Source organism: Somniosus microcephalus, chromosome 25 (assembly GCF_052327205.1).
Source record: "Somniosus microcephalus isolate GS21.2 chromosome 25, FLI_Smic_1.0, whole genome shotgun sequence".
Lineage (NCBI taxonomy): Eukaryota > Metazoa > Chordata > Chondrichthyes > Squaliformes > Somniosidae > Somniosus > Somniosus microcephalus.
Window position 1 is genome coordinate 29,714,471 of NC_141011.1, and position 24,535 is coordinate 29,739,005.

At 48.5% G+C, this 24,535-nt stretch overlaps 1 protein-coding gene across 2 annotated transcripts in view; it reads right to left on the reverse strand.

Moving 5' to 3' along the window:
• The window catches only part of ano11 (anoctamin 11), a 63,483-nt gene extending 47,383 nt beyond the window's left edge, over nucleotides 1–16,100 (reverse strand). For both annotated transcript variants that reach the window (XM_085967023.1, XM_085967022.1), the window contains exons 1-6: nucleotides 15,545–16,100; nucleotides 13,396–13,492; nucleotides 6,166–6,347; nucleotides 4,033–4,140; nucleotides 3,085–3,221; nucleotides 244–301 (exon numbers count right to left, since the gene is read on the reverse strand). In XM_085967023.1, the coding sequence (XP_085823149.1) occupies nucleotides 244–301; nucleotides 3,085–3,221; nucleotides 4,033–4,140; nucleotides 6,166–6,347; nucleotides 13,396–13,492; nucleotides 15,545–15,676 (714 nt within the window). In that variant the 5' untranslated portion in view covers nucleotides 15,677–16,100. The remainder of the gene's footprint in view (nucleotides 1–243; nucleotides 302–3,084; nucleotides 3,222–4,032; nucleotides 4,141–6,165; nucleotides 6,348–13,395; nucleotides 13,493–15,544) is intronic.
• Nucleotides 16,101–24,535: the final 8,435 nt, after the last annotated feature.

The window sequence follows — 24,535 nt, forward strand, 5'->3', positions numbered from 1 at the left end:
CAGCACGGGAGAAGAGGACATTTTGAGGTGGCCTCAATGAAGGGTCTGACAAAGGTGCACCAGGCAAAGAATTCAAATAAATAAGTTCCCAGGGAAGATGAATATAAATGGGTTCATGAGACAACTGATGCATTTCTAGACAGAAAAGGATTCAGGGATATAGTGAGAAGGTGGTGTCCATCTGTTAGATTATTGGGGCTAACATTGCACATTCACATTCACATATTTCAAAACAAGACTTACAATCCGGTGCCGCTGTGTGTTAGTAAAGTACGCCTCGTGGTTATTGCTTCCCAAAAACCTATAACAATAAAAAGAAACGTAATTATGTCTTTAACTGAAGTGTTATCTATTATCAAAGTCTCAACAGGAACACTGTGTACACGACACTGACATCGTCACATCAGGAAACCACCAATTCAAATTGGTTTTCATGACACTCTCTACTTCATAGGCTCCAACTTGTGGAGACATTGGGGAAAGCAGAATTGAGGTGCAGCCCGTGTGCACAAGCCAAGTCATTGGCTGAGAGCTGCTGTCCGGTTGCAATCTTTAACCAGTACCCTTCGTAAAACACAGTGGAGAACAGACTAAAGGGCCTCAAAGCTGTAGCACCCAAAGAGATCAGAGGCAATTCCCTGGCTCTTCCTCCCCAGCCTGTGTGGCCTCCAAACTTCCACCATCCCATAGTGTCAGTCCTACTTCTCTATTTCTCTCACACACACCTCGGGGACAACCACCTCGACCTCATTCTGACTCACATTCTTGGCAGCTGGATTTATACACTACGGTGTGCAGTTGTCAATGAGGAACTAGCAAAATTAATGGGACTAAAAGTCGACAAATCCCAAGGGCCGGATGACCTACATCCTAGGGTTTTGAAAGAGGTGGCCATTGGAATAGTGGACGCATTGGTTGTCATCTTCCAAAATTCTATAGATTCTGGAATGGTTCCTGCAGATTGGGGGATAGCAAATGTAACCCCGCTATTTAAGAAAGGAGGGAGAGAGAAAACGGGGAACTACAGACCTGTTAGCCTCACACCAGTAGTTGGGAAAATGCTGGAATCTATTATAAAGGATGCAATAATTGGGCACTTAGAAACTAATAGTAAGAAACTAATAGTAAGATTGGGCAGAGTCAACATGGATTTATGAAAGGGAAATCCTGTTTAACAAACCTATTGGAGTTCTTTGAGGATGTAACTAGTGGAGTAGACAAAGGGGAACTGGTAGATGTGGTGTATCTGGATTTTCAGAAGGCCTTCGAGAAGGTCCCACACAAGAGGTTGGTGAACAAAGTTAGGGCACATGGAATTGGGGGTAATATACTAGCATGGATTGAGAATTGGTTAACAGACAGAAAACAAAGGGTAGGGATAAACGGGTCTTTTTCAAGATGGCAGGCTGTGACTACTGGGGTACCGCAAGAATCGGTGCTTGGGCCCCAGCTATTCACAATCTATATCAATGATTTGGATGAGGGGATTAAATGTAACATTTCCAAATTTGCTGATGATACAAAGCTAGGTGGCAGTGTCAGTTGCGAAGAGGATGTGAAGAGGCTTCAAGGGGATCTCGACAGGCTCAGTGAGTGGGCGAGAACATGGCAGATGGATTATAATGTGGATAAATGTGAAGTTATCCACTTTGGTAGAAAAAGCAGAAAGGCAGAGTATTTCCTAAATGGTGAAAGATTGGGGAATGCAGATGCTCAAAGGGACCTGGGTGTCCTTGTACATGAGTCACTGAAAGTGACTGTGCAGGTGCAGCAAGCCATTAGGAAGGCAAATGGTATGTTGGCCTTCATTACAAGAGGATTTGAGTACAGGAGTAAAGAAGCCTTACTCCAATTATATAGGGCCTTGGTAAGACCACACCTGGAGTACTGTGTACAATTTTGGTCTCCTTACCTAAAGAAGGATATACTTGTCATAGAGGGAGTGCAACGAAGGTTCACGAGATTGATTCCTGGGATGGCGGGACTGTCGTATGAGAAGAGATTGAGTAAACAAGGCCTGTATTCTCTTGAATTCAGAAGAATGAGAGGGGCTCTCATTGAAGCATACACAATTATTACAGGGCTTGATAGGATGGATGCTGAGAGAATGTTTCCCTTAGCTGGGGAGTCTAGAACCAGGGGCCACAGCCTCAGGATAAAGGGTAGGCCATTCAGGACAGAGATGAGAAGAAATTTCTTCACACAGAGGGTGGTGAATCTTTGGAATTCTCTACCCCAGAGGGCTGTGGAGGCTCAGTCATTGGGTATTCAAAACAGAAGTCGATAGATTTCTGACGAGTAAGGGCATCAAGGGATATGGCGATAGGGCCGGTGAATGGAGTTGAGGCAGAAGATCAGCCATGATCTCACTGAATGGCAGAGCAGGCTCGAAGGGCCGAACGGCCTACTCCTGCTCCTATTTCTTATGTTCTTATGAACATTTTTTCAAAGCTATCAAAATTTTGGTTTTTGTTATGTAATAAATTGCTTGGAGGTAGGGCCCACAAAAACTGGCCTCACCCCCAGGGCAAACACAAGACAGTCCACTCCTAAACCTCTGCAGAAGCTGCTCTGGAGCCAGTCACTGAAGTACATGAGGGTGGCTGGACTGACTCAACCTCTTGCTGGAGGAGAAAAGGGTTAATGCTCCACTTGGTTTCTCTCCATGATTGCACAGCTGAGATTGGCAATTCATTCCAAGTGCAAGTTTCTAGTCCAAGTGTTAATTCTACGGCTCTTTGTACTACCACTTGGTGAGCACACGTACACTATGAAGAGGAACATATCAACCCATCATAATACCAATCCCAAGGACCCGCTCCCCTCAAATTATATCGCGCACACACACTGAAAGTAGACCTATACTGACAAATCCTTGACTGATGAGAAACCGTCTTAGCAACTACAGATTCTGCTGCAAGTAAATAAATCAGTTCCACCTCCTGGTGGTCATTGCCAATATCCATCATGTGTGCCGCTCCTCTGGCTTCCCTAGTCAGCTGTATTACAGGTTCCATGGTGCACAGAGAGAATGACGTGTCAGTGATTCCCTCGAAAAAAAGGAGCATTCCCCCGATGACTTACTTGTCCAGCTTGGATTTGCGGAAGGCACAGGTGTAGTAATCCACTGGCCTGTTGGGGACATGCTCGGACAGGACGTTCGGGATACTGAGCTTCCTCAGGATTTCCTCAGACGAATTCATGCAGGGATTGGGCTGTGCCTGTAGATTAAATGGAAAACGCTGAGCTCGTGGCTCAGCCAAGATGCACAGAAAACAAACATAACATAGCAGCTGGATAACTGAAATGGCCAAACAGGAGCATGACTGCAAAACAAAAGGCGGAGGTAGCCAGCACAGAAAGCACAGATGTGCAGTGATGTGGACTAAAGAGGCCGCAGACTCGGAGAGTAACCAGACAGTTTGGGAACTACAGGAAACTTTGTGCTATCTGGCACTGACGGGACTGAGCTGTTGCCGTCCCATCAAAACTGCCGGACAAACCAGCGCTAATGTTGAAACATACGGAGATTTTGAGCTCCGTATCTGGCAACAAACCCTGCAACAGCTTCAAAACAGTCGGCCGTACCTTGCAAGCGTCTCTGTAGCTTAGCAACAGCTTCAGCGAGACCTTGCAGAGCCTGACTGGTGAAAAAAAAGCAACGAAAAGAAAAAAAACCTAACGAAACGGCTCCTGATTTTTGCCGGTGGCTCGAGCATTCCGGACAGTTAACCTCCGGATAAACCAAAGTTTCCTGTGCACCATTTATTTTATGAGGGGGGAAAAGAGATAAAAGAAACTAACGGATTTAAACACCCCATCTGCCGTTTTTAGCATGCTTGTTAATGAGCTTGCATAAACTGCTCTCTACTGTAAGGTCAGCAAACTCAACTTAGACCTCAGCTGAAAGCTGCCGCCTTCCGGATCTGTGTGGCTCATTTCGAGATCCCATTGTGTTCTTATAAAACGTGTCTGTGAAATGTTGGTGATTGAAAGTGTTTTTGTGATATGAATGTAAAGTCCCCTACTGACCTGCAGAGGAGCCCTCATACACAACTCTTCTGCGTAATACACCAGCACATCCCAGGGGGCGCTCAGCTTCAAGTAATGGATGCTCTTCTTCTCACTGACGGTCTCATCCTAGGAGACAATTACATGAAATACCAGTAGGCTATTAACCACATGGATATCAGCTAAAGCACGTAAACCCTCACACATCGGGGGCCATTTTGCCAGCCCTGGGGAGGTGGGTCTGCCGGGAAAATGGCAGAAATTGGGAGCGGGTACCGAACCCGCCTCCGTGCCAGCTTCCCAAGTAGTCAACAGGCAGTTAAGAGGCTTATCCCCATTTTACCAAGACAAGTGCGGGCTTCCCGACGTCAGGAAACCCCGCCAGGGTCAGCGAAGCGAGCCTGCGGGGGTGAGAGGGATCGAAAAGTCCGCTGTGGAGGTGAGTGATTGGTGCAAGTGTGGAGAGGTAAGTATGGGAGGTGAGTGAAACGTGTTAGAAAAAGTTTCCTTACCTTTGTTTCTTCCTGCAGGCTTCAACCATTGGGGTTCTGGAGGCTCCTCATCTCCAGGGCAGAGATGACAGAATGGCTGCTGCATTCTCCGATGCAACAGCAATCTGATTTCTGCTCAGGAAAGAGGTTTGGTGAGTCTTGAGTACAAGGACTCACCAAAGAACAGAGACTGTCAGTGTGACAGCTTCTCAAAGCTGTCAAACAATGACAATTCATCGGTCAAAGATTTGTGTCAGATGAAACGTCATATGCTGACGTTCTCTGCCACCGGCTTTCCCTTAATTGGCCTGCTAAGCCCGCAGGGCGGGCTTAACTAGGTCAATCAAGAGAAAATAGCATGGGTTGGCTGGACGTTGTTGGGGGCGGGACTGAAACCCGACAACCAGCAGTCCCGCCCCAACGTGCCCCCATTGATAACATTCCCCCCATAGTGTTCCCTAAATCAGACACCCATCAGACACAGAGAAGCCCGTCAAACACAAGAGCATTCACACTGCCACCAAATGGGCCTCACACACTAGGAACCTGTTACAGTCACATTGCCCTGGGCCAAGTATACAGGCAACACAGAATATAAGGGTAAAGTCACCGATCCACACTCCAATGGGGAGCTACAATCAGAATCATAGAATAGAATCATGGAATCTTACCGCACAGGAGGCCATTCAGCCCTTCATGCCTGTGCCGGCTCTTTGAAAGAGCGACCAATTTAGTTCCACAACCCAGCTTTTTTCCCATAACCCTACAAATCAGTTCTCTTCAAGTACATGTCCAATTGACTTTTGAAAGTTCCTATGGAATCGGATTCCACCACACTTTCAGGTAGTGCGTTCCAGATATTAACAACCCTCTGTGTGAAGAAATTTCTACTCATTTGCCCTCTAGTTATTTTTCCAATTATTTTAAATCAATGTCCTCTGGTTACCGACCCATTCAAGGGGAGTGCGGGATGGAGAATTACCACTTCACTGTTGTGGCCATATCTCCAGCCCATCTCTCTTTGAGCACTTCGCCCCACTGGGACTGTGCGATCATTGAGTTTACCCAATCATTTGTAACCACGTCACTGGAGAATAGATTGGGGACTTGCTGGAGAATCGAACTCATGCTCCCACCAGGTAACTCCATGTCGTCATTTTTTAATAATAGCAACACTCCATATAAACTATCTAGATATGTACTTTAAAAGGAACTACCATCAGAAACGCAAGTGCATCAAATCATAAACAAAAGCAGTTTGATTTAACACTAGGTACTGCACACTGAGTCTAACTGCCTTCTGAACTAGATTCTCAACCTTGTTTCAGAGAGCTCTGGTGGCTCTCTCGCTGAAGGAACAGTGGGGTTACATTTACCTTCCACTCCCAGCAGTGTTGCATTCCCTGTCCTGCAGATGCTGAGGCCAGTCTGTTTCATTCCCCATTGACAAATCAGCTGTTTCGCCTGGTGGGGGGTTTTTTTGGAACAGTTTTTTTTTTTAAATCAGGAGGTATTCCTTGGGCCATTTGAAATTAGAAAGCGAGTTGGATTGGGCCTTTGGGCTGAACATCCCAGAACTAGAGTACTGCTGCTAATCTCCTGACAACTGTACCATGCACTCCTCTGGGAACAGGATGTTACTGCCAGTTGGGAATTCCCTCACCTTCTCCATCAAGAGCCCCACATTCTGCAAATTCTTCACAAATTTGTTCCTCCATTTCTCGTGTTTGTTGAACACATTCATTTTTGCCGTGTCTTTCTCTTCTTTTTCCATTTCCTGATATGTGCACCTCACCTTCTGCTTTTTTGGCTTTGTTTTTTTCACCTCCCATATCAGCACAAAATCTGAAATGAAGAAAATCACAGTGAGAGACATGTTAAACACGTGCTCATCAGCTGATGAATGCAGACCATGAACTGGGCACCTGTCGCTAGACCACTCTGCTCTGATCCATCTCATCCACAACTGCTAATCTGACCGTGGTAAGGAATCCCTAGCAATGACTTTTCAGGTCTTGCATTTACAGCCATCAGTATCTGCGAAGAGCTACTGACAATGTTCCTGGGGATTTACCGACAGTATCCCTGGGGAATTACTGACAATATCCCATGGGATTTACTGAGCGTATTCCTGGGGATTTACTGACAGTATTGTTGTGTCTGTGTGTTGATAGAGACACTGAAGACAGGAGTTGGTTTGATAGGTGTTTACTAAACAAAGTCTGGAGGGGAACTAACGGATACAACACAATACTCAGGCGTATATAGCCCGAGTGGCCATTACCGGCATTACAGTACACATGGGGCTCTTAAAGGCACATACACTACAATTCCTCCCCTTTTAGCTAACCAGTACATAATATTTTAAGTAATTATTAATTACATGTTACAAGAAAAATAATCTATACATTGCTGCAGTTAATTAATTATAAGTCAGTCTCTCTGGAGGCTTCCTGACTCGGTCCGGATAACGCCTCGGTGGTGTAGTAGTTTCTGGTGGTGTAGTAGGTTCTTTTGGCAAGGCTGATTCAGCTTGAATGCCAGTGTCGGGTTCATCGGGTTCCAGTATCACTGGATCGGAGGTAGATATAGGTATCTCTACTTCATCGTTAGGCGTATAGAGTTGTGGTGTAGCTTGTCCCTTTTCGGATGACTCTATGATTTGGTCAGCATGGCGCCTTATTATGCTTTCTCCGATGTCCACGGTATACATCAGCAGTCCTAGTCGTGTGCAGATAGTTCCAAGCTGCCATTTCTCGGTACGGTAGTCCCGGGCCAAAACTTGTTGACCTATCTGGAAGGTTCTAGTTGGCCTTTCATTCATGCCTTGAAATTGCCGGTTCTCCACGTCCCTTCGGATGTTGGGCTTGATCAAATCCAGCCGGCATCTTAGGCTTCTATTGAAGAACATCATGGCGGGAGTTTGGTTTGTAACCATATGTGTTGCATTCCTGTATGCGAACAAGAAGTTATCCACCTTGTGCTGAAGTTTTATGTCTTCATTACCCATGGCCTTTATGGCCTTCTTGAAGGTTTGGACAAACCTTTCAGCCAATCCATTGGTGGCGGGATGGTATGGGGCGGACGTGTAGTGCTTAACCCCATTGTTTTTTAAGAACTTCTGGAATTCTTCGGACACAAATTGCGGTCCATTATCAGAACAGATCTGTTCCGGCAGCCCATTCCTGGCAAATATGGTCCTTAATATTGTGATGGTTTTTTCCGTGGTGGTGGAGGACATCTTGATTACCTCCGGCCACTTGGAGTGTGCATCAACCGCGATTAAGAACATTGAGTCTATAAATGGACCAGCAAAGTCGATGTGTACCCTTTGCCAGGGAGATGAGGGCCACTCCCATGGATGTAGAGGGGCTTGGGGTGGAGCGTTTTGGACCTTCTGGCATCCTAGGCAGCTCTTGGTCATTTCTTCGATGTCTCCATCGATACCTGGCCACCATACAAACGCTCTGGCTAGGTTCTTCATTTTCACTCCACCCAGATGCCCCTCGTGAAGCTCCTTTAGCACTTTATCCTGGAGTTTGGGTGGAATCACCACTCTGGATCCACACATCAAGGTTCCTCGGCACACTGACAGCTGTTCTCTTCTTTGCGAGAATGCTGGCAACAGTGGTTCGCCATGTGCTGGCCATCCCTTCACCGTTAAGTCGTAGACTCGTGAGAGTCGGGTCATTTCTCGTTTCCTTTTCAATGGCAGAATTTGTTACTGGTAGACATTCCACTATGGTTGAGTGGAACATCTCCACTGGGTCTACTGTAGGTGCCTCTTCTACCATTGGCAACGGTAGGCACGATAAACCGTCAGCATTCCCATGCTGTTTTGATCCTTTGTATTCTATGTTGTATTGGTGTGCCCCTAGAAAAAGGGACCACCTCTGTAGCCTTTGCGCTGTCATAATGGGAACACCCTTTTTAGGGTTGAATATGGAGATGAGGGGTTGATGGTCAGTCAACAAGGTAAATTTTTGTCCGTGTAGGTAATGGTTGAATTTCTTCACTCCCCATACCAGGCTGAGTGCTTCCCTGTCGATTTGGGCATAGTTACGCTCAGCTGAGTTCAATGAGCGTGACGCAAAAGCTATCGGCCGTTCCGAGCCATCAGGTAATTTATGCGATAAAACTGCTCCGATGCCATAAGGGGATGCATCGCACGCCAGTCTGATTGGCAGTGATGGGTTGTAATGAGCCAAAACTTCTTTGGACGTGATCAAGTCTTTGCATTTATGGAAGGCACGTTTACAGTCTTCGCTCCATTTCCAAATTACTCCTGTTTGTAGCAGTTCATTAAGAGGGTGTAGAAGAGTTGATAAGTTCGGTAAAAATTTATGATAGTAATTTATTAATCCCAGGAACGACCTTAATTGTGAAACATTTTCAGGTGCTGGGGCTTTTATGACCGCTTCAATTTTTTCAGGTGACTTATGCAACCCTTCCTTATTAATTATGTGGCCACAATATATTTGATTTTGGAAAAATTCGCACTTGGGGCGATTTGCTCGTAGGCCCCGTTCTCTCAGCCTAGTGAGCACCTGCTCCAAATTGGCAAGGTGCTCGTTGTCGTTTTCTCCTGTTACAAGGATGTCGTCTAGGTAGCATTGAGTCCCCGGAATCCCTTGGAGGACTTGCTCCATAGCTCTTTGCCAGATAGCTGGAGCGGATGCTACTCCGAAAACCAGTCGATTGTACTGGTACAGACCTTTGTGTGTATTTATCGTGAGATATTTTTTAGAGGCCTCTTCAACCTCCATCTGTAGATATGCCTGTGCCAAGTCAATTTTGGTGAAACGTTTCCCTCCGGATAGTGAGGCGAAAATATCTTCTATCCTCGGAAGAGGATACTGTACCGTGTGAAGGACCGGGTTTACAGTCAGCTTGAAGTCTCCACAGATGCGAATTTTTCTCTGTTCTTCAGATTTATCATTCTTCAATGCTTTCTTCATGACTGGGACGATGGGTGTTGCCCACTCGCTCCAATCTATTTTAGATAATACGCCTGCCTTTTCCAAATTCTCCAGCTCTGCCTCGACTGCTGGACGAATTGCGTATGGCACCGGTCTTGCCTTAAAAAACTTGGGAATTGCTGCATCTTCCACTTTTATTGAGGCGGTGATGCCTTTCAAGGTTCCTAGTTTCTCTTGAAACACTTCCTTGGCGTTGGCCAAGATGTCTTTTAATCGTTCAGGTATGACGTCATCATCATTTTTTTCCTTACTGGTCACCGTCAGTGCCTGAATGGAGTGCCAGTCTAAACGTATTTTCCTGATCCATTCACGTCCCAACAGCGGTGGACCACCATCTTGTAGAACGTATAAATACAACTTCTGTATTTCCTTGCCGTTGTATACAACAGGCACCCTTATTTTTCCTTTGGGGTATACTTTCTGCCCCGTATATGTTTTCAAGATAATGGATGTGTCTTTTAAAGGTATATGCGGAAATAGCCGCTCGTAATCCCGTCGACTTATGACGGTCAGAGCTGATCCTGTATCTAGCTCCATTTTAACTGGGGACCCTGCTATTGTAAGGGTAACCCAAATGGTCTGGTAATCTTCTTTGGCAATTACATTATGTAATTTGAGAGAGCTTAGTCTCTTGTTCCCGGAGTCGCTATCGCTCTTCTGGTCTTCGGAGCTACTGTCCGTCATCATTTGTACCTTTCTGTGCTTTTCCTTATTGATTTTTTTCCTGTTAGTGGATTTTTTGTTTCCAGATCGGCATACACGTGTAATGTGTCCCATCTTTCCGCATTGCCTGCATGCTTTGTCCTTGAACCAGCAGTCCCTCTGGTCATGGGTGGATCTGCCGCAGCGATAACATCTCTCGAAACCCCGTGTCATTTCATGGGTGCCGAAGTCCTGTGGCTTTTGCTGTATCTCTGCAGCTCCTCTTGCACTGAAAGCCTTGTCCAGTGTTAAATCTTTCTCAGAAAATAGCCTTTTTTGTGTTCCTACACTTAGGAGGCCGCAGACGAATTTGTCTCGTAGAGAATCTGCCAGTCCTGCCTCGAATTGGCAGTGTAGGGTATCAACAATCCCCTTAAAATTCTTGTCCATCGGTTCGGCTGGAGTGATTATGTTTCGTAACAGCTTGTATGTCTTTGCGCCCATTAGATTTAGAAGTACTGAAGCTTTTTTTTCATCTTCTATTCCATTTGCGGTGCAATATACCTCCACTCTTTCCACATATGTGGTCCAATCCTCTATCTCGTTATCAAAAGCATCAATATTGCCAGAATTAGGCATCTTAGAAAAGATATGGCGCTTCCCGCGCTTTTCTTTCTTTTCTGCAGAAAAGATATGGCGCTTCCCGCGCTTTCCCGCCGCTCCTGCCGATGACAACGCTGTTTCCCGCGGTTTCCGTTCTTTTTTATTTATTTATTTATTTACAGTTGGAGACTCGTTCCCGCCGGACTCTCTCTCTAGGTCTGAACGTCGACCTGCTTGCAGCGCCGGCCGTCTCCCGAGTGCTCCCTCCCCGTCTGTTACTGCTTGCCTCCGCTTTCGCTGCTTGGCCCAGCTGTAGAGCCAGCCGCTGGAGCCCCAGCCTGACGCCCAGGAAGGATTACCGCAGTACCTGCCACCAGCTTGGCCAGCTGGTGAAACAACAGCTTCTTTCACTTCTTGATTCTTCTGGACGCCAGAGGAATCGATGTCCTTGAGGTGCTGCCGAATTGTAGGTAAGTCCGTTTCCACTTCGTCGCCACTGTTGTGTCTGTGTGTTGATAGAGACACTGAAGACAGGAGTTGGTTTGATAGGTGTTTACTAAACAAAGTCTGGAGGGGAACTAACGGATGCAACACAATACTCAGGCTTATATAGCCCGAGTGGCCATTACCGGCATTACAGTACACATGGGGCTCTTAAAGGCACATACACTACAATTATCCCATGAGATTTACTGACTGTATCCCATGGGAATTATTGACAGTATCCCATGGGATTTACTGACCGTATCCCATGGGATTTACTGAGAGTATCCCTGGAGATTTATTGAATCTGGCCTGTGCAATTTTGGGACACTTTGCTTAGGCCCCAAATCTAGTCCATCACAAGACTTTCACATCCGCCCATCTCACCCCCAATGTACCTAAACCCTCATTCATGCCTTTGTCATCAACAGACTCAACTCTTCCAATACCCTCCTTGCCAGCCTCCCAGGCTCCACCCTCCATAAACTCTAAATTGATCCAGAATGCCACTTCCACACAAAGTCCGTCTCCTCTACTAACTTTGCCCTGGCCAAACTCCATTGGCTCCCTATGCCCCAGCACATCAACTTCCAAAATCCTCATCCTCATCTTCAAATCTCTCTGCCGCCTTGCCCCTTTCCAGCTTTGCAACCTTCTTGAGCACTACAACCCTACCTGCACCCTCCACTCTTCCATCTCTAGCTTACTGTGCAGTCACCCCTCCCTTAGCTGCAACATCAGTGGTATAACCTTCAGCCATCTTTCCCCTACACACTGGAACTCAGCCTAAACCCATCCCCCTTGCTACATCTCTCTACACCTTCAAAATCCTCTTTATAACCGACCTCTTTCACTGCATCTTTGGTCACCTCCCCTCGTCCCCTCCTGCACCTGCTTGGGTCTGACCCCCAATTTTGACACACCTCGAGATGTTTTGCTTTGCTACATAAATACAAGTTTCTAATGTTGAAGAACCCCCAAGAGCTGCAGTTTGACATTCTGTATCAAACCGAAAAAGTCTTCACAGAACGCCAGCTCTGAATCCCATCAAACTGGATCAGACTCTAAGTCAGTGCTACTCTTTCCCTTGAGTGTATCACATCTTTCAGAAACATCTCAAAGTGCTTCACATACAATGAATTACTTTGAAGTGTAGTGTTATATAGATAAAAAATGTCAGTCATTTTGTACACAGCAGGACCCCACAAACAGCAATGAGATTAAAACTAGTTTGGTGGTGTTGTTTTGAGGGAGGAACGTTAGCTAGGACACTAGAAAAACTTCCTCCTCACCTTTGAACAGTGCCATGGAATTTTTAACATCCATCTGAACCACTGGAACTGTCTCATTCAAAGGGAGTCACCTCTGACAATGCAGCACTCCCTCAGTACAACACAGTAGTATATGTACTCGAGTCTCAGAGTGGGACTTCAATGCACACCCTTCAGAATGAAAAGTGCTCCCAACGGAGTCATGCTGACAGTAGGCAAAGATAAGGACCTCAATGACATAGCTATCTGCTGTTATATTCTAAATTGTGCTTCTTGTGCAACGGAAGAGGTTTTCTCATCTACATAACAGCAGTTACTGCACTTTCTTCGTAATCCACTGCATGTGATACATTTTGAGATGATTCCGAGATGTGATGATAAGTGCAAGTCTTTTTTTTTTTAAAACATGTGGTGACTTTCCACGGGGGTTCTTCCGCTTGCCCGCTATTTTTCCAGGGTTTCCGTGGCTCTTCCCCCGAAGTTACAGCGGACAAGCACGAGAACACTTGCGAAAAATTCACCAGCCTGACATAACCAACTGTGTGTCAGCACACCCTGCTGGACACAGAGAGCTCTGTTTCTGGATAAACTCCATTTCCCTGCAAAACCTGGCTGCCAGGAACCAGTGTCATTGGGCATAAATTTCCATCTGTTTCAGGCATGCACACTGACCTGAGGTAAGGCAACCTTTACTTGAATACATAGCAAGCCCACACCAACAAGGCATACTGCCCTGAGATATAAAATGCGCATATTCAACCACCATGTTTATTGTTTCCATGATGGTAATTCAAAGAATTAGGGCATTAAAAAAAAGACTGAAGAAAGGAGCAGCGTTGGGGACTGAAAATGAAATGTATGAATCCAGACACAGTGACAAACAGGATAGGACTGAGACAGAATTGAAGTTTTTACCAATTTTCGTTGTCCCATCCCTGAAATAGTTCCCTCTGCAGTCAGGGCTGTAACCATTATTGGAATTAATATACAAGTCGTCTTCATCCACGTCACCCTGCAACACAACAGCACAGATGGGATTAATCACTTAACACAGCAACCAACATGGGTACAAACCAGCAAGCACAGATATCAGCCAGTGAGAACATGTATTAAGCAAGCAAGCACTGGTGCTAACTAGCCAGCACAGGTATTAACGAGCAAGATTTTGCACTAACCAGTGAGGTTGGCATTAACCAGTGAACACAGGTATTATAGCCAGCTAGTATAGGAATTAACCAGTGAGGATGGCATTAACCAGTTAACATGAGCAGTAACCAGCAAGCAGAGTCATTTATATAGCAAGCACCAGCATTAATCAGCAAACTTCTACACTAAGCAGTGAACACAGGCGTTAACCACTGAGCATAGGCATCGCCAGTGAGCATGGGCATTAACCAATGAACCAGGGTGGTTATGGGGACAGTGCCCTTAGCCTCAGTGTCCAGGGGTTAGAGGAAGGAGGGAGGAAATCAAGCCAGGTTCCTGATTGCTAATCAATGACGCGTGCTGGAAAATCCATGTTAATGTCGGGTGAAGACGTGACTGGGCTCGGCTGCAATGTTCTCCAGCCAAATACCCTCGTGTCTACTTAGTCGAGATACAGGGGGTGGGGGGTGGTGGCGGGGTGGGCTGGTACCTGTGGAACTGTACCCCAACAGGTGCCAATGCCTACAGGAGAGGAGTGAGGAAAAAACGACAGCAGGTTGATCTGCGCCAGAGATTTCTCCACAATGACCATAAATGCTGCCCACCTCTCATCAGACGAGACACACACACACACTGGCTGAACTGCCAAATGATCTTCAACCAAAGTAAGTGACCTGGAAAGGAATCTTTAGGCAGAGGCAAACATGGCCTTTGGATAGAGGCTGAGAGAGCTGGAGTGATGAGATGTTAGGACATAGTAATGAGGCCTTTGGATAGAGGCTGAGAGAGCTGGAGTGATGAGGCGTTAGGACAGAGGCAGAAAGAGTTACAGTGGCGAGGGCTGGGACAGAGGCAAGGGAATTGAACATTTTAAAAAAGTCAAATATATAATATATAGCGCCTTTCATGACCTCAGGACGTCCCAAAGTGCTTTACAGTCAATTAAGTACTTTAGAAGTTTAGTTAATGTTGTAATGTAAGAAATGCTGCAGCCAATTTGCGCACAGCAATGTGATAATGACCAGATAATCAGTTTTAGTGATGTTGGTTGAGGGATAGATATTGGCCAGGACACAGGGGGGAGAACTCCCCTGCTCTTCTTCGAAATAGTGCCATGGGGTCTTTTATGTCCACCTGAGAGGGCAGATAAGACCGCGGTTTAACGTCTCAACTGAAAGACGGCACCTCCAACAGTGCAGCACTCCCTCAGTACTGCACTGGACTGTCAGCTAGATTTTGTGCTCAAGTCTCTGGAGTGGAACTTGAACTCACAACCTCAGAGGCAAGAGGCCTACCACTGAGCCACGGCCCATGGCTAGAGGGCCCAGACAGTCTTGTGATTGAGGATCAATTTAAAAGGTCTCTCCAGCACTTATGTTGATGTCAAGCAGGATGGGCTGCTGCCCTGTGTCTGCCATTGAGGTGCTGACAGAGGTCAAAGAGGGAGAACCAGGTTATATATGGAACAATAGAAAAGTGCTGACTGCATAGAGTGTGCAAGCTGGTGAATTCTATTCAAGGGAATCTGGGGAGGGGAGGCATCTTGTAAATTAACTGCAATTTAAAAAAAGATTTTTTTTTACAAACGTAACAAAATCTCAAGGGAGCATCACGTGCAAATAACAGGAATGTTTAAAATAATTCATATTTTAAATTTTTTCCTGAGCTGTGCTGAACACATTACTGAAACAGCAGCACTAGCAAGGATCTGCTATTTCTCCTCTATAGGATCAAAGTTATTGCATTGAAATAAATTACTTTACACGAATGTAGTTAATTAGCTCTGATTTTTTTTTTAAGAAGGTAAAGCAACCTTTTTCGATTCGAAAGTTGTGTACGCAGATGCATTTGTAAGGCCAAGAAACAGGACACTGTTAGCAGAATTATAATTAGTACTGGAATAAACAAGGTAACTTACATAGACAGTAGAGCGGTAGCCCCCATTCTGAACACTTCCGTACGTGTCCATCAAAACCCGGGATGCATCCTTCTCCAAATACATTAACACATTCCGATCCTCCCGAGTCTCAAAGCTCTCGCTCTGTAGCATCTTCCAGTCTCACAGCACATCAAACATGGCCGTAGGAGCAAAACTGTGAAACACGCAGACCCTTTCTAATGCCTCCAGTCAGTGAGGAGAACTTCAGCTCTTTTATTGAAATGAGGCCTCAGCATTTTACAGCCGCAAACCAGGGGATGTGGATCAATGCAACAGTGGATTCCTTTGCTGCTCATACAGATGTGCTGTGCACAGGCGTAATGAACTGCATTAAATCTTCAGCACTCCCATTTATATTGTTTAATAAAAACAGCTCTCTGGGGCTCTCCGCACCTTCAGATTCTGATGCAGTTCTGCATTTAAAATTTAGCTTACGCAATGCTGCCCTCCCTCCCCAATCTGCGCAAATACAAAATATTCTGGGACAGTCGTTTCGTGGGCACTGATTAAATATTAATAACATAATGTAAATATGCAGCACAGAGTGGAGGAGGAGACACAATGGAGTTAAGGAAAAGGCTGCCTTCTGCAAAGAGTCAACACAAGGCAGATGCAATATTGTATTTCCCTTTATTGTGTGTGACTGACATCCCTAATATTACATACTATCTGCCATTTAAACCTGCTAAAAAAAAAACTATTCAGATTTTACTTCTCAGTGTCACATACACATAGCCTGAAACAGAGACACTTCTATAGACATGCACAATTTCACAGAAACACAGTCACACATAAAAATACACACTCAGACACTCCCAGGTCTCCATACTCGCTGTAATTTGCTGTGGGGTACCTATTACTTCATGTTTAACTTACTCGCAGGGTTCATTATTCTCTGTGTAACACACCTAAGTTTCCATGACACTCTGTATAACTCGTTCTGTGGTGTCTATCACTCGCTGTTTAACTTGTCACTTTCTGTGTAACCCGCTTCCGGATGTCCATCACTTGCTGTGTAATTCACCCCTGGGTGTCCATCACTTGCTGTGTAACTCACCCCTGGATGTCCATCACGTGCTGTGTAACTCACCCCTGGATGTCCATCACTTGCTGCGTAACTCACCCCTGGATGTCCATCACTTGCTGCGTAACTCACCCCTGGATGTCCATCACTTGCTGCGTAACTCACCCCTGGATGTCCATCACTTGCTGCGTAACTCACCCCTGGATGTCCATCACTTGCTGTGTAATTCACCCCTGGATGTCCATCACTTGCTGTGTAACTCACCCCTGGATGTCCATCACTTGCTGTGTAACTCACCCCTGGATGTCCATCACGTGCTGTGTAACTCACCCCTGGATGTCCATCACTTGCTGCGTAACTCACCCCTGGATGTCCATCACGTGCTGTGTAACTCACCCCTGGATGTCCATCACGTGCTGTGTAACTCACCCCTGGATGTCCATCACTTGCTGCGTAATTCACCCCTGGATGTCCATCACTTGCTGTGTAACTCACCCCTGGATGTCCATCACGTGCTGTGTAACTCACCCCTGGATGTCCATCACTTGCTGTGTAACTCACCCCTGGATGTCCATCACGTGCTGTGTAACTCACCCCTGGATGTCCATCACGTGCTGTGTAACTCACCCCTGGATGTCCATCACTTGCTGCGTAACTCACCCCTGGATGTCCATCACGTGCTGTGTAACTCACCCCTGGATGTCCATCACGTGCTGTGTAACTCACCCCTGGATGTCCATCATGTGCTGTGTAATTCACCCCTGGATGTCCATCACGTGCTGTGTAACACACCCCTGGATGTCCATCACTTGCTGCGTAACTCACCCCTGGATGTCCATCACGTGCTGTGTAACGCACCCATGGCTGTCTATCATTTTCTGTGTGACAATTTCTGTGTATGACCGATGATTAAAAATGATGTCTTTTTTGTTTATATTCATATAAAGCCACAAATGTGAACGGACTCTCATATTTTTTCATCAATCAATTTTCTATTCATGTGATCAGTTTGTGTTTATATATTTATATAAAATCTGTCGAACAATATGCAAGCTTGAGTCAGTGCCTTCAGAAAAAGTGAAAGTTGGTGTCAAAGGTTACTAATGTTTTCTGCAAAGGTGACGCAGCCTCTCGCATGCTAGTGCTTGTTGTGTGTGCGTTGCTATCCAGGTGTGTGTAATTCCGAACAAGGACCCCTCAGTATTGTGCTGGAGTGTCAGCCTAGATTTTGTGCTCAAGTCCTGGAGTGGGACTTGAACGCACAACCTTCTAACTGCAGGGAATCAAATCAAAATCACCTAAAATTCAAAAGTAGTGATATTCACATTCATATGATTTTTACCACCTCCAGTTGTGTCCCCTTCTCTCCTGAAGGTGTGGACTGTTGCCTGGAGATAGGTCCAGGGGTACTCTGCAGTATCTCAATCAAGTGGCTATTCTTCATGTGTGAGCCTTATTTGACACTGGGGGAGGGGGACATCACAGCTGAGCCTGATCATGTCTTGATATAATTTCCATCAGGAACTACTGGATAGGAAGAACTGGCTGATTTTTCCTCTCCCTTGGCTGGGAACACAAAGGTCGATTCAATCACTCAGCAGCTGCCCCGATTGAGATACGCTGACTCAGCAGACTGTGGGATAGATCCTGGGACCTTCCTGGTCTGTGGGGCTCATTATCTCATTGAGCAGTACAATTACCTTCTGAGCCACAGCCTCTACATTTAATTATGCACTTTGGTATTATGATTTGCGTAATTAAGGAAATTAATCTATGTAAAGAGAGTGTTAGGGTCCACTGAGGAGACCAGTGAGCAGAGGCAAGGTTACAGTAGATGGTGTTATGTTAAAAACACTAAGAAAACAGAAGAAGAACTCCATCTACTCCTTTTGAGATAAAAATTCGGGTCTCCACGGGTGAGTACGCACGGTGTACTCACCCGTAGGCCCGATGGAAGTGCCGGTGTCCTGCATGCACGGGAAACTGGCACTTCCGTTCCTCTGAAAGCAGGGGTTCAGAGGTCGAACGCGTGCGCGGGAGAGGCTGCGCGTGCGCATCAAACTTAGGTGTGTTTTTTTTTTAAACAGGTTTTCCCGTGAGGGCAAGTCTGCAGAATTTACACATATAAAAAGCAGGCGTAAGGCCTGCTTTTTACAAGGTAAGTGGTGAATTAATTAAAATTAAAACATTTTTTCCACAGGTTTATTATTTTTAAATACTTTAAAGCAAGGTAAGTTTATTTTTAGCCCCATTAGAATATAAAATTATTTTTTTCAAAAATTTAAATTGTTTAAAAAGGTTATTTTGTGGGAGACTACAGTCTCCCGCGTAAAGAAATAGGTCTTTACTCCAACTCTCACAATACAGTACTGAATTCGTAAAGCCCGCGAGCCTCTGATGACTCACGGATTGGTCACCTGCTGGAACCTGATTGGTTTTCCTTCTCAGCAGCAGGCAAGTCTGAACATGCCTTATTCCTCTCAGCTTGCAACTGTCTTGTGGGGGGAGGGGAATACAGCAGTTAAAAGGGGATTATACAGGTTTATCTACATACACACAGTGTTTCCCCAATGTGGCAACGCCACATACGCCCCCCCAGAATCCTCGTTAACTGTAAAAGTCAGTCTCTGCGGAGGTTTGACCAAACGGCCGTAGCGGCTGTAGTAGCCATCTGGCGTGTGAGGAGGGCTGTCTGGGAGGTCGGCCGGTTGGTTCGTCGGCTGATCTGGCGGCTGGTCTGCCGGTGGGCTGGCTGGACAGGCTGCCGGCGAAGGTGGGGCGGCGGCCGGGAAGTAAGGTTCTGGCGTGTCTTGGTCCTCTTGTGGGGCTGCCGCCAACGCGGGAGGTCTGCCCCACTGTGGGGGAAGAGCCGGACGAAACGGGAAGCTGAGGTCCAGGTGCGCCGGTTTGAGGCGGTCTACTGAAATAAGGTCCGGCTTCCCGCCGACGTCGATAAGAAAAGCTTTGTCCCCCGTCTCCAATACTGAGAAGGGGCCGGTGTATGGTGCCTGCAGCGGGCCTCTGTGTGCGTCCCGGCGCACGAAGCCGAACTCCGCATGTCGTAAGTCCCGAGGCATGTAGGACGGCTGCGGGCCGTGTTGCGAAGTGGGCACTGGACGGAATTGCTGGGCCGCGTCCTGGTGCAGGGAAACCGGTCTGGCGGCTGACCACGGCTCCGTTGTCAGGGGGAGGAAGTCGCCTGGTACTCTGAGCGGTTGGCCGTAGACCATCTCGGCCGCGGAGGCGCAGAGGTCCTCTTTGGGCGCGGTGCGCAATCCCAGGAGGACCCAGGGTAGTTTGTCGATCCAGCTGGTGTCGGCCAGGCTGGCGCGGAGGGAGGCTTTCAAGGAACGATGAAAGCGCTCGCAGAGCCCGTTGGCCTGCGGGTGGTAGGCTGTTGTCCTGTGCAACTTGGTGCCGAGGCCGGCGGTGATGGCATTCCACAAGTGGGAGGTGAACTGGGGGCCTCTGTCCGAGGATATGTCGGTCGGCACGCCGAACCGGGCCACCCATGTCGAGACGAATGCTCGCGCGATGTCGATCGTGGTGGTGGAGGCGAGGGGAACCGCCTCGGGCCATCTGGTGGTGTGGTCGACGATCGTGAGCAGGTGTGTGAAACCGTGCGACAGCGGCAAGGGGCCTACCAGATCGACGTGGACGTGGTCGAAACGCCTCTCTGGCACCGGGAAACACTCCAATGGCGCCTTGGTGTGCTGCTGGACCTTAGCGCGCTGACACGCCACGCATGTGTTGGTCCAGTCTCTCATATCCTTGTGGAGTCCAGGCCAGACGAACTTGGCGGACATGAGTTTCTGAGACGCACGCATCCCTGGATGCGAGAGGCCGTGGATGATGTCGAAAACTCGCTTGCGCCAGGCGGATGGGACGACTGGCCTAGGCGAGGGGACTGAGACGTCGCACAGGAGGGTTGTGCCGGCTGCGTGGAAGTGGATGTCGGCCAGTGAGGTTGACGTCCTGAGGGCCTGGATCTCCGCGTCGGCAGCCTGGTCGCTCGCCATGCTGGCGTAGTCGACGCCCAGGTGCACTGCGTGGAGCGAGGGTCTTGAGAGGCAGTCGGCCACCAAATTGTCCTTGCCGGCGACGTGGCGGATGTCCGTGGTGAACTCCGAGATGAAGTTGAGTTGGCGCTGTTGGCGCGCGGACCAGGGTTCGGTTACTTTGGCCATGGCGAAAGTGAGCGGCTTGTGGTCCACGAATGCGGTGAACGGCCGGCCTTCCAGGAGGAAACAGAAGTGCCGGATTGCCAGGAACAGGGCCAGGAGCTCTCTGTCGAACGTGCTGTAGGCCTGCTCGTTCTTGCGCAGCTGTCGGCTGAAAAATGCCAGTGGCTGCCACGCGCCTTCGACCCACTGTTGCTGGACAGCGCCGACGGCATAATCCGAGGCGTCCGTGATGAGGGCGGTCTTGGCGCCCGGGATGGAGTGGGCCAGTAGTGTGGCGTTGGCCAAGGCGCTTGCCATCTCGCTGGACCAGGTGAGTTGCTCTTTGCCCGTTTTGCCCCGGTGGCTTCGTAGAGGGGGCGCATGAGTGAGGCGGCCTTGGGCACGAAACGGTGATAGAAATTGACCATCCCCAAAAATTCCTGCAGCGCCTTGACCGAGGTGGGCTGGGGAAAGTCCGCCACCGCCTGCACCTTGGAAGGTAGGGGAATGGCTCCCCTTGGCGAGATTCTGTGGCCGAGAAAGTCAATTTGGGCTGCTCCGAACTGGCATTTGGCCGGGTTGACGATTAGCCTGTGTTGGCTGAGGCGCTGGAAAAGAGGGCGCAAATGCGCGATGTGCTCGGCCTTGCTGGTGCTGGCCACGAGGATATCGTCCAGATAGACGAACAGGGAGCTCAGGTCCTGTAGGACGGAATCCATGAGCCGTTGGAAGGCCTGTGCGGCGTTCTTGAGCCCGAAGGGCATGCGCAGGAACTCGAACAGTCTGAAGGGGGGTGATGACCGCCGTCTTCTGGACGTCTGCGTGGTGGACGGGGACCTGATGGTAGCCGCGAATCAGGTCGACCTTGGAAAAGACAGACTTTCCTGCTAGGTGTGCCGAGAAGTCTTGGATGTGCGGAATGGGGTATCTATCGGGCGTGGTGGCGTCGTTGAGCCGTCTATAGTCGCCGCAGGGGCGCCAGCCACCGCCCGGCTTGGGCACAATGTGGAGGGGGGACGACCAGGGGCTGTTCGAGCGGCGGATGATGCCCAGTTTCTCCATCGTGGCGAATTCTTCCTTGGCCACCGCCATCTTGGCTGGGTCCAGGCGTCTGGCTTGGGCGAACACTGGTGGTCCCGTAGTGGCGATGTGGTGCTCGACACCATGCTTGGCTGCCGCGGCTGAGAAGGTCGGTTGTGAGAGCCTCGGGAAATCTGCGAGTAGGCGGGCATAGTCGTCATCCGCCGGGGCAGAGCAGGACCCGACGAGGGCCGGGCTGTTGCTCTGCTGGCAGGCCAGTGAAGCGAAAGTTGCTGCGTCGATCAGGCGCCTGTCACGGACGTCGACCAGGAGTCCGTGGGCGCAAAGAAAATCGGCGCCCAGCAAGGGATGTGCCACCGAGGCCGTCACGAAATCCCACGTAAATCGCTGGCCGTTGAAACAAACCTCGGCCCGTCGCTTTCCAAAAGTAGCGATGGCTGCGCCATTTGCCGCCACGAGGGGTGGGCCGCTGCAGCCTGCCTGGATGTCGAGCTGGGAGGCAGGAATTATGCTGCATTGGGCTCCGGTGTCGCAAAGGAATCTGCGCCCTGAAAGGGAGTCGGTTATGTACAGCAGTTTACCTGCGGTGCCGATGGCCATCGTGGCGGCGGGGGTGCGGTCGAGCGGGCCTAGACGGCGGCGCGGGGCTGGCACGTTGGGCCGGGCGGCCATCTTGGTTTTATCAAAAGAGCAGGGTGCTCTGCAGCGTTGGGCCTTGTGGCCGAAACGCGCGTGGTAGCAGCACAGTTCTGCGGCCTGGCATGGCGGCGCGCACTCGGTGGTGTCGGGGAGCCTCGCGGCTGCACAGCCGAGTTGGGCGACGGCGAAGACTTTGTCCGCGGCGGCTGCCAGTTGTACGCAGTCCGTGATCGGGGACCCCGCGAGGGCAGTCTGTACCTGCTGAAGAAGCAGGCTGAGGAAAAGGGCCCGAAACAAGAAGCACTGCGCTTCAGAGCCCAGGAACGCAAGCATCCGGCTCATCAACTGGGTTGGGGTAGAGTCGCCGAGGCCTGGTAGTGAAAGAAGCCTACGGGCCCTCTCCTCCCCGGACAGGCCGTAAGCTTGCAGCAAGCGGCCCTTAATGGTTGAGTACTTGCCGGTCTGTGGTGGGTTCCCCAGCAGGTCGAGAACTTCGGCGGCGGTGGAGCTTGCTAGTGCTGAGACTACGTGGAGGTACCTTTCTTCATCGTCTTGAACCCTGCGAAGGGTGAATTGGGCCTCCGTGTGCGCGAACCAAGCTGGTGCTTGGTGTTCCCAGAAGGTGGGGAGCTTCAAGGGCGCGGCGCCGGCCGACATCGGGCTGCTGCTGGTTGCCGTCGGGTCGTTGCTGGCCTCTGTAGGGCTACGTGAGTCGGGGGCTTCGGCCGCCGACATTCGGGGTCACCAATGTGGGAGACTACAGTCTCCCGCGTAAAGAAATAGGCAACACAGCGACCTACAAGAAATAGGTCTTTACTCCAACTCTCACAATACAGTACTGAATTCGTAAAGCCTGCGAACCTATGATGACTCACGGATTGGTCACCTGCTGGAACCTGATTGGTTTTCCTTCTCTCAGCAGCAGGCAAGTCTGAACATGCCTTATTCCTCTCAGCTTGCAACTGTCTTGCAGGGGGGAGGGGAATACAGCAGTTAAAAGGGGATTATACAGGTTTATCTACATACACACAGTGTTTCCCCAATGTGGCAACGCCACAATTTCATGTAATTTATAGTTTATTTAAAAATTTAAATTTATTTGAAGGTTTAGTGCTATTTTGGGGCTGTAGTATTTATAAGTCTTGACAGCACTTCCTGTCAAGACTTATGAATGGAGCATTCCCTGCTCCGATTGGCTGCCCCTGGCCCACGTGATCCCAGGGGACGCACCGAACTAACTGCGCTCCTGGGATACACAAGCACTGTGCGCCGGCAGCTGGACCAGGCCCCGGATCGGAATTCCATGGGGCCCTACAGCTCAACGGCCGGCGCGCAAAGTAAGTGCAGGTCGGGGGCTTGCACCCGCGGGAAGCCCCCGACCCGAATTTCTGGGCCATCTCTGTTTCTTGAGCTATAGAGACTAGGAATGTCCCTGAATAGTGGATGAGGATGGGATTGGGCTCAGTTTTGATGAGGCTCACATGAAAAATGGCCACTTGGCTGAGAACGACCATTGCCTGTGGAATGATATCCCACTAAGGAAAGGAACACCGTCAAGAAAGGGGAAAAAACTCCTAATGTTAATTAGAAAATGAGAAACATTTGATATTATTGGGCTAGAACAGAATTAGCACATTTAGTAGAAATCTCATGCAATGAATCTTCTTTTCATGAAATTCCTTGCCTCAAGATTGCACAAGTGAAATACTGAGGTTGTGTTTGTCAATTTATATATTCCTCCCTTCATTTCCCATGTGGACAGGTACAGAATTGGAACTGTTCAGTGAAAGAAAATATTTGGAATTCAGAGGGTGAAGCAATAGCCCATTTAAATAAATATTATTAACCAAAATGTTTCCTTAAGCAAATTAAATCTCAGTACACGAGTCCTTTAATTCTGACTCTCTGGGGCCCGATATTCATCTCCAGCTTAAATAGGGGGAACAGGACAACTGCCCTGCCCGGCTAACGACATCAGTAGGCCAAATCAATTTTCATGGTTGAGTGTCATTAGCATTGAATAGGTGGGGCAATCGCACTGATTATAGGCAGCTTGTCCATTTGGGAGGGTGGGAAAGCCAGAGGCGCAGACACTGATCATGG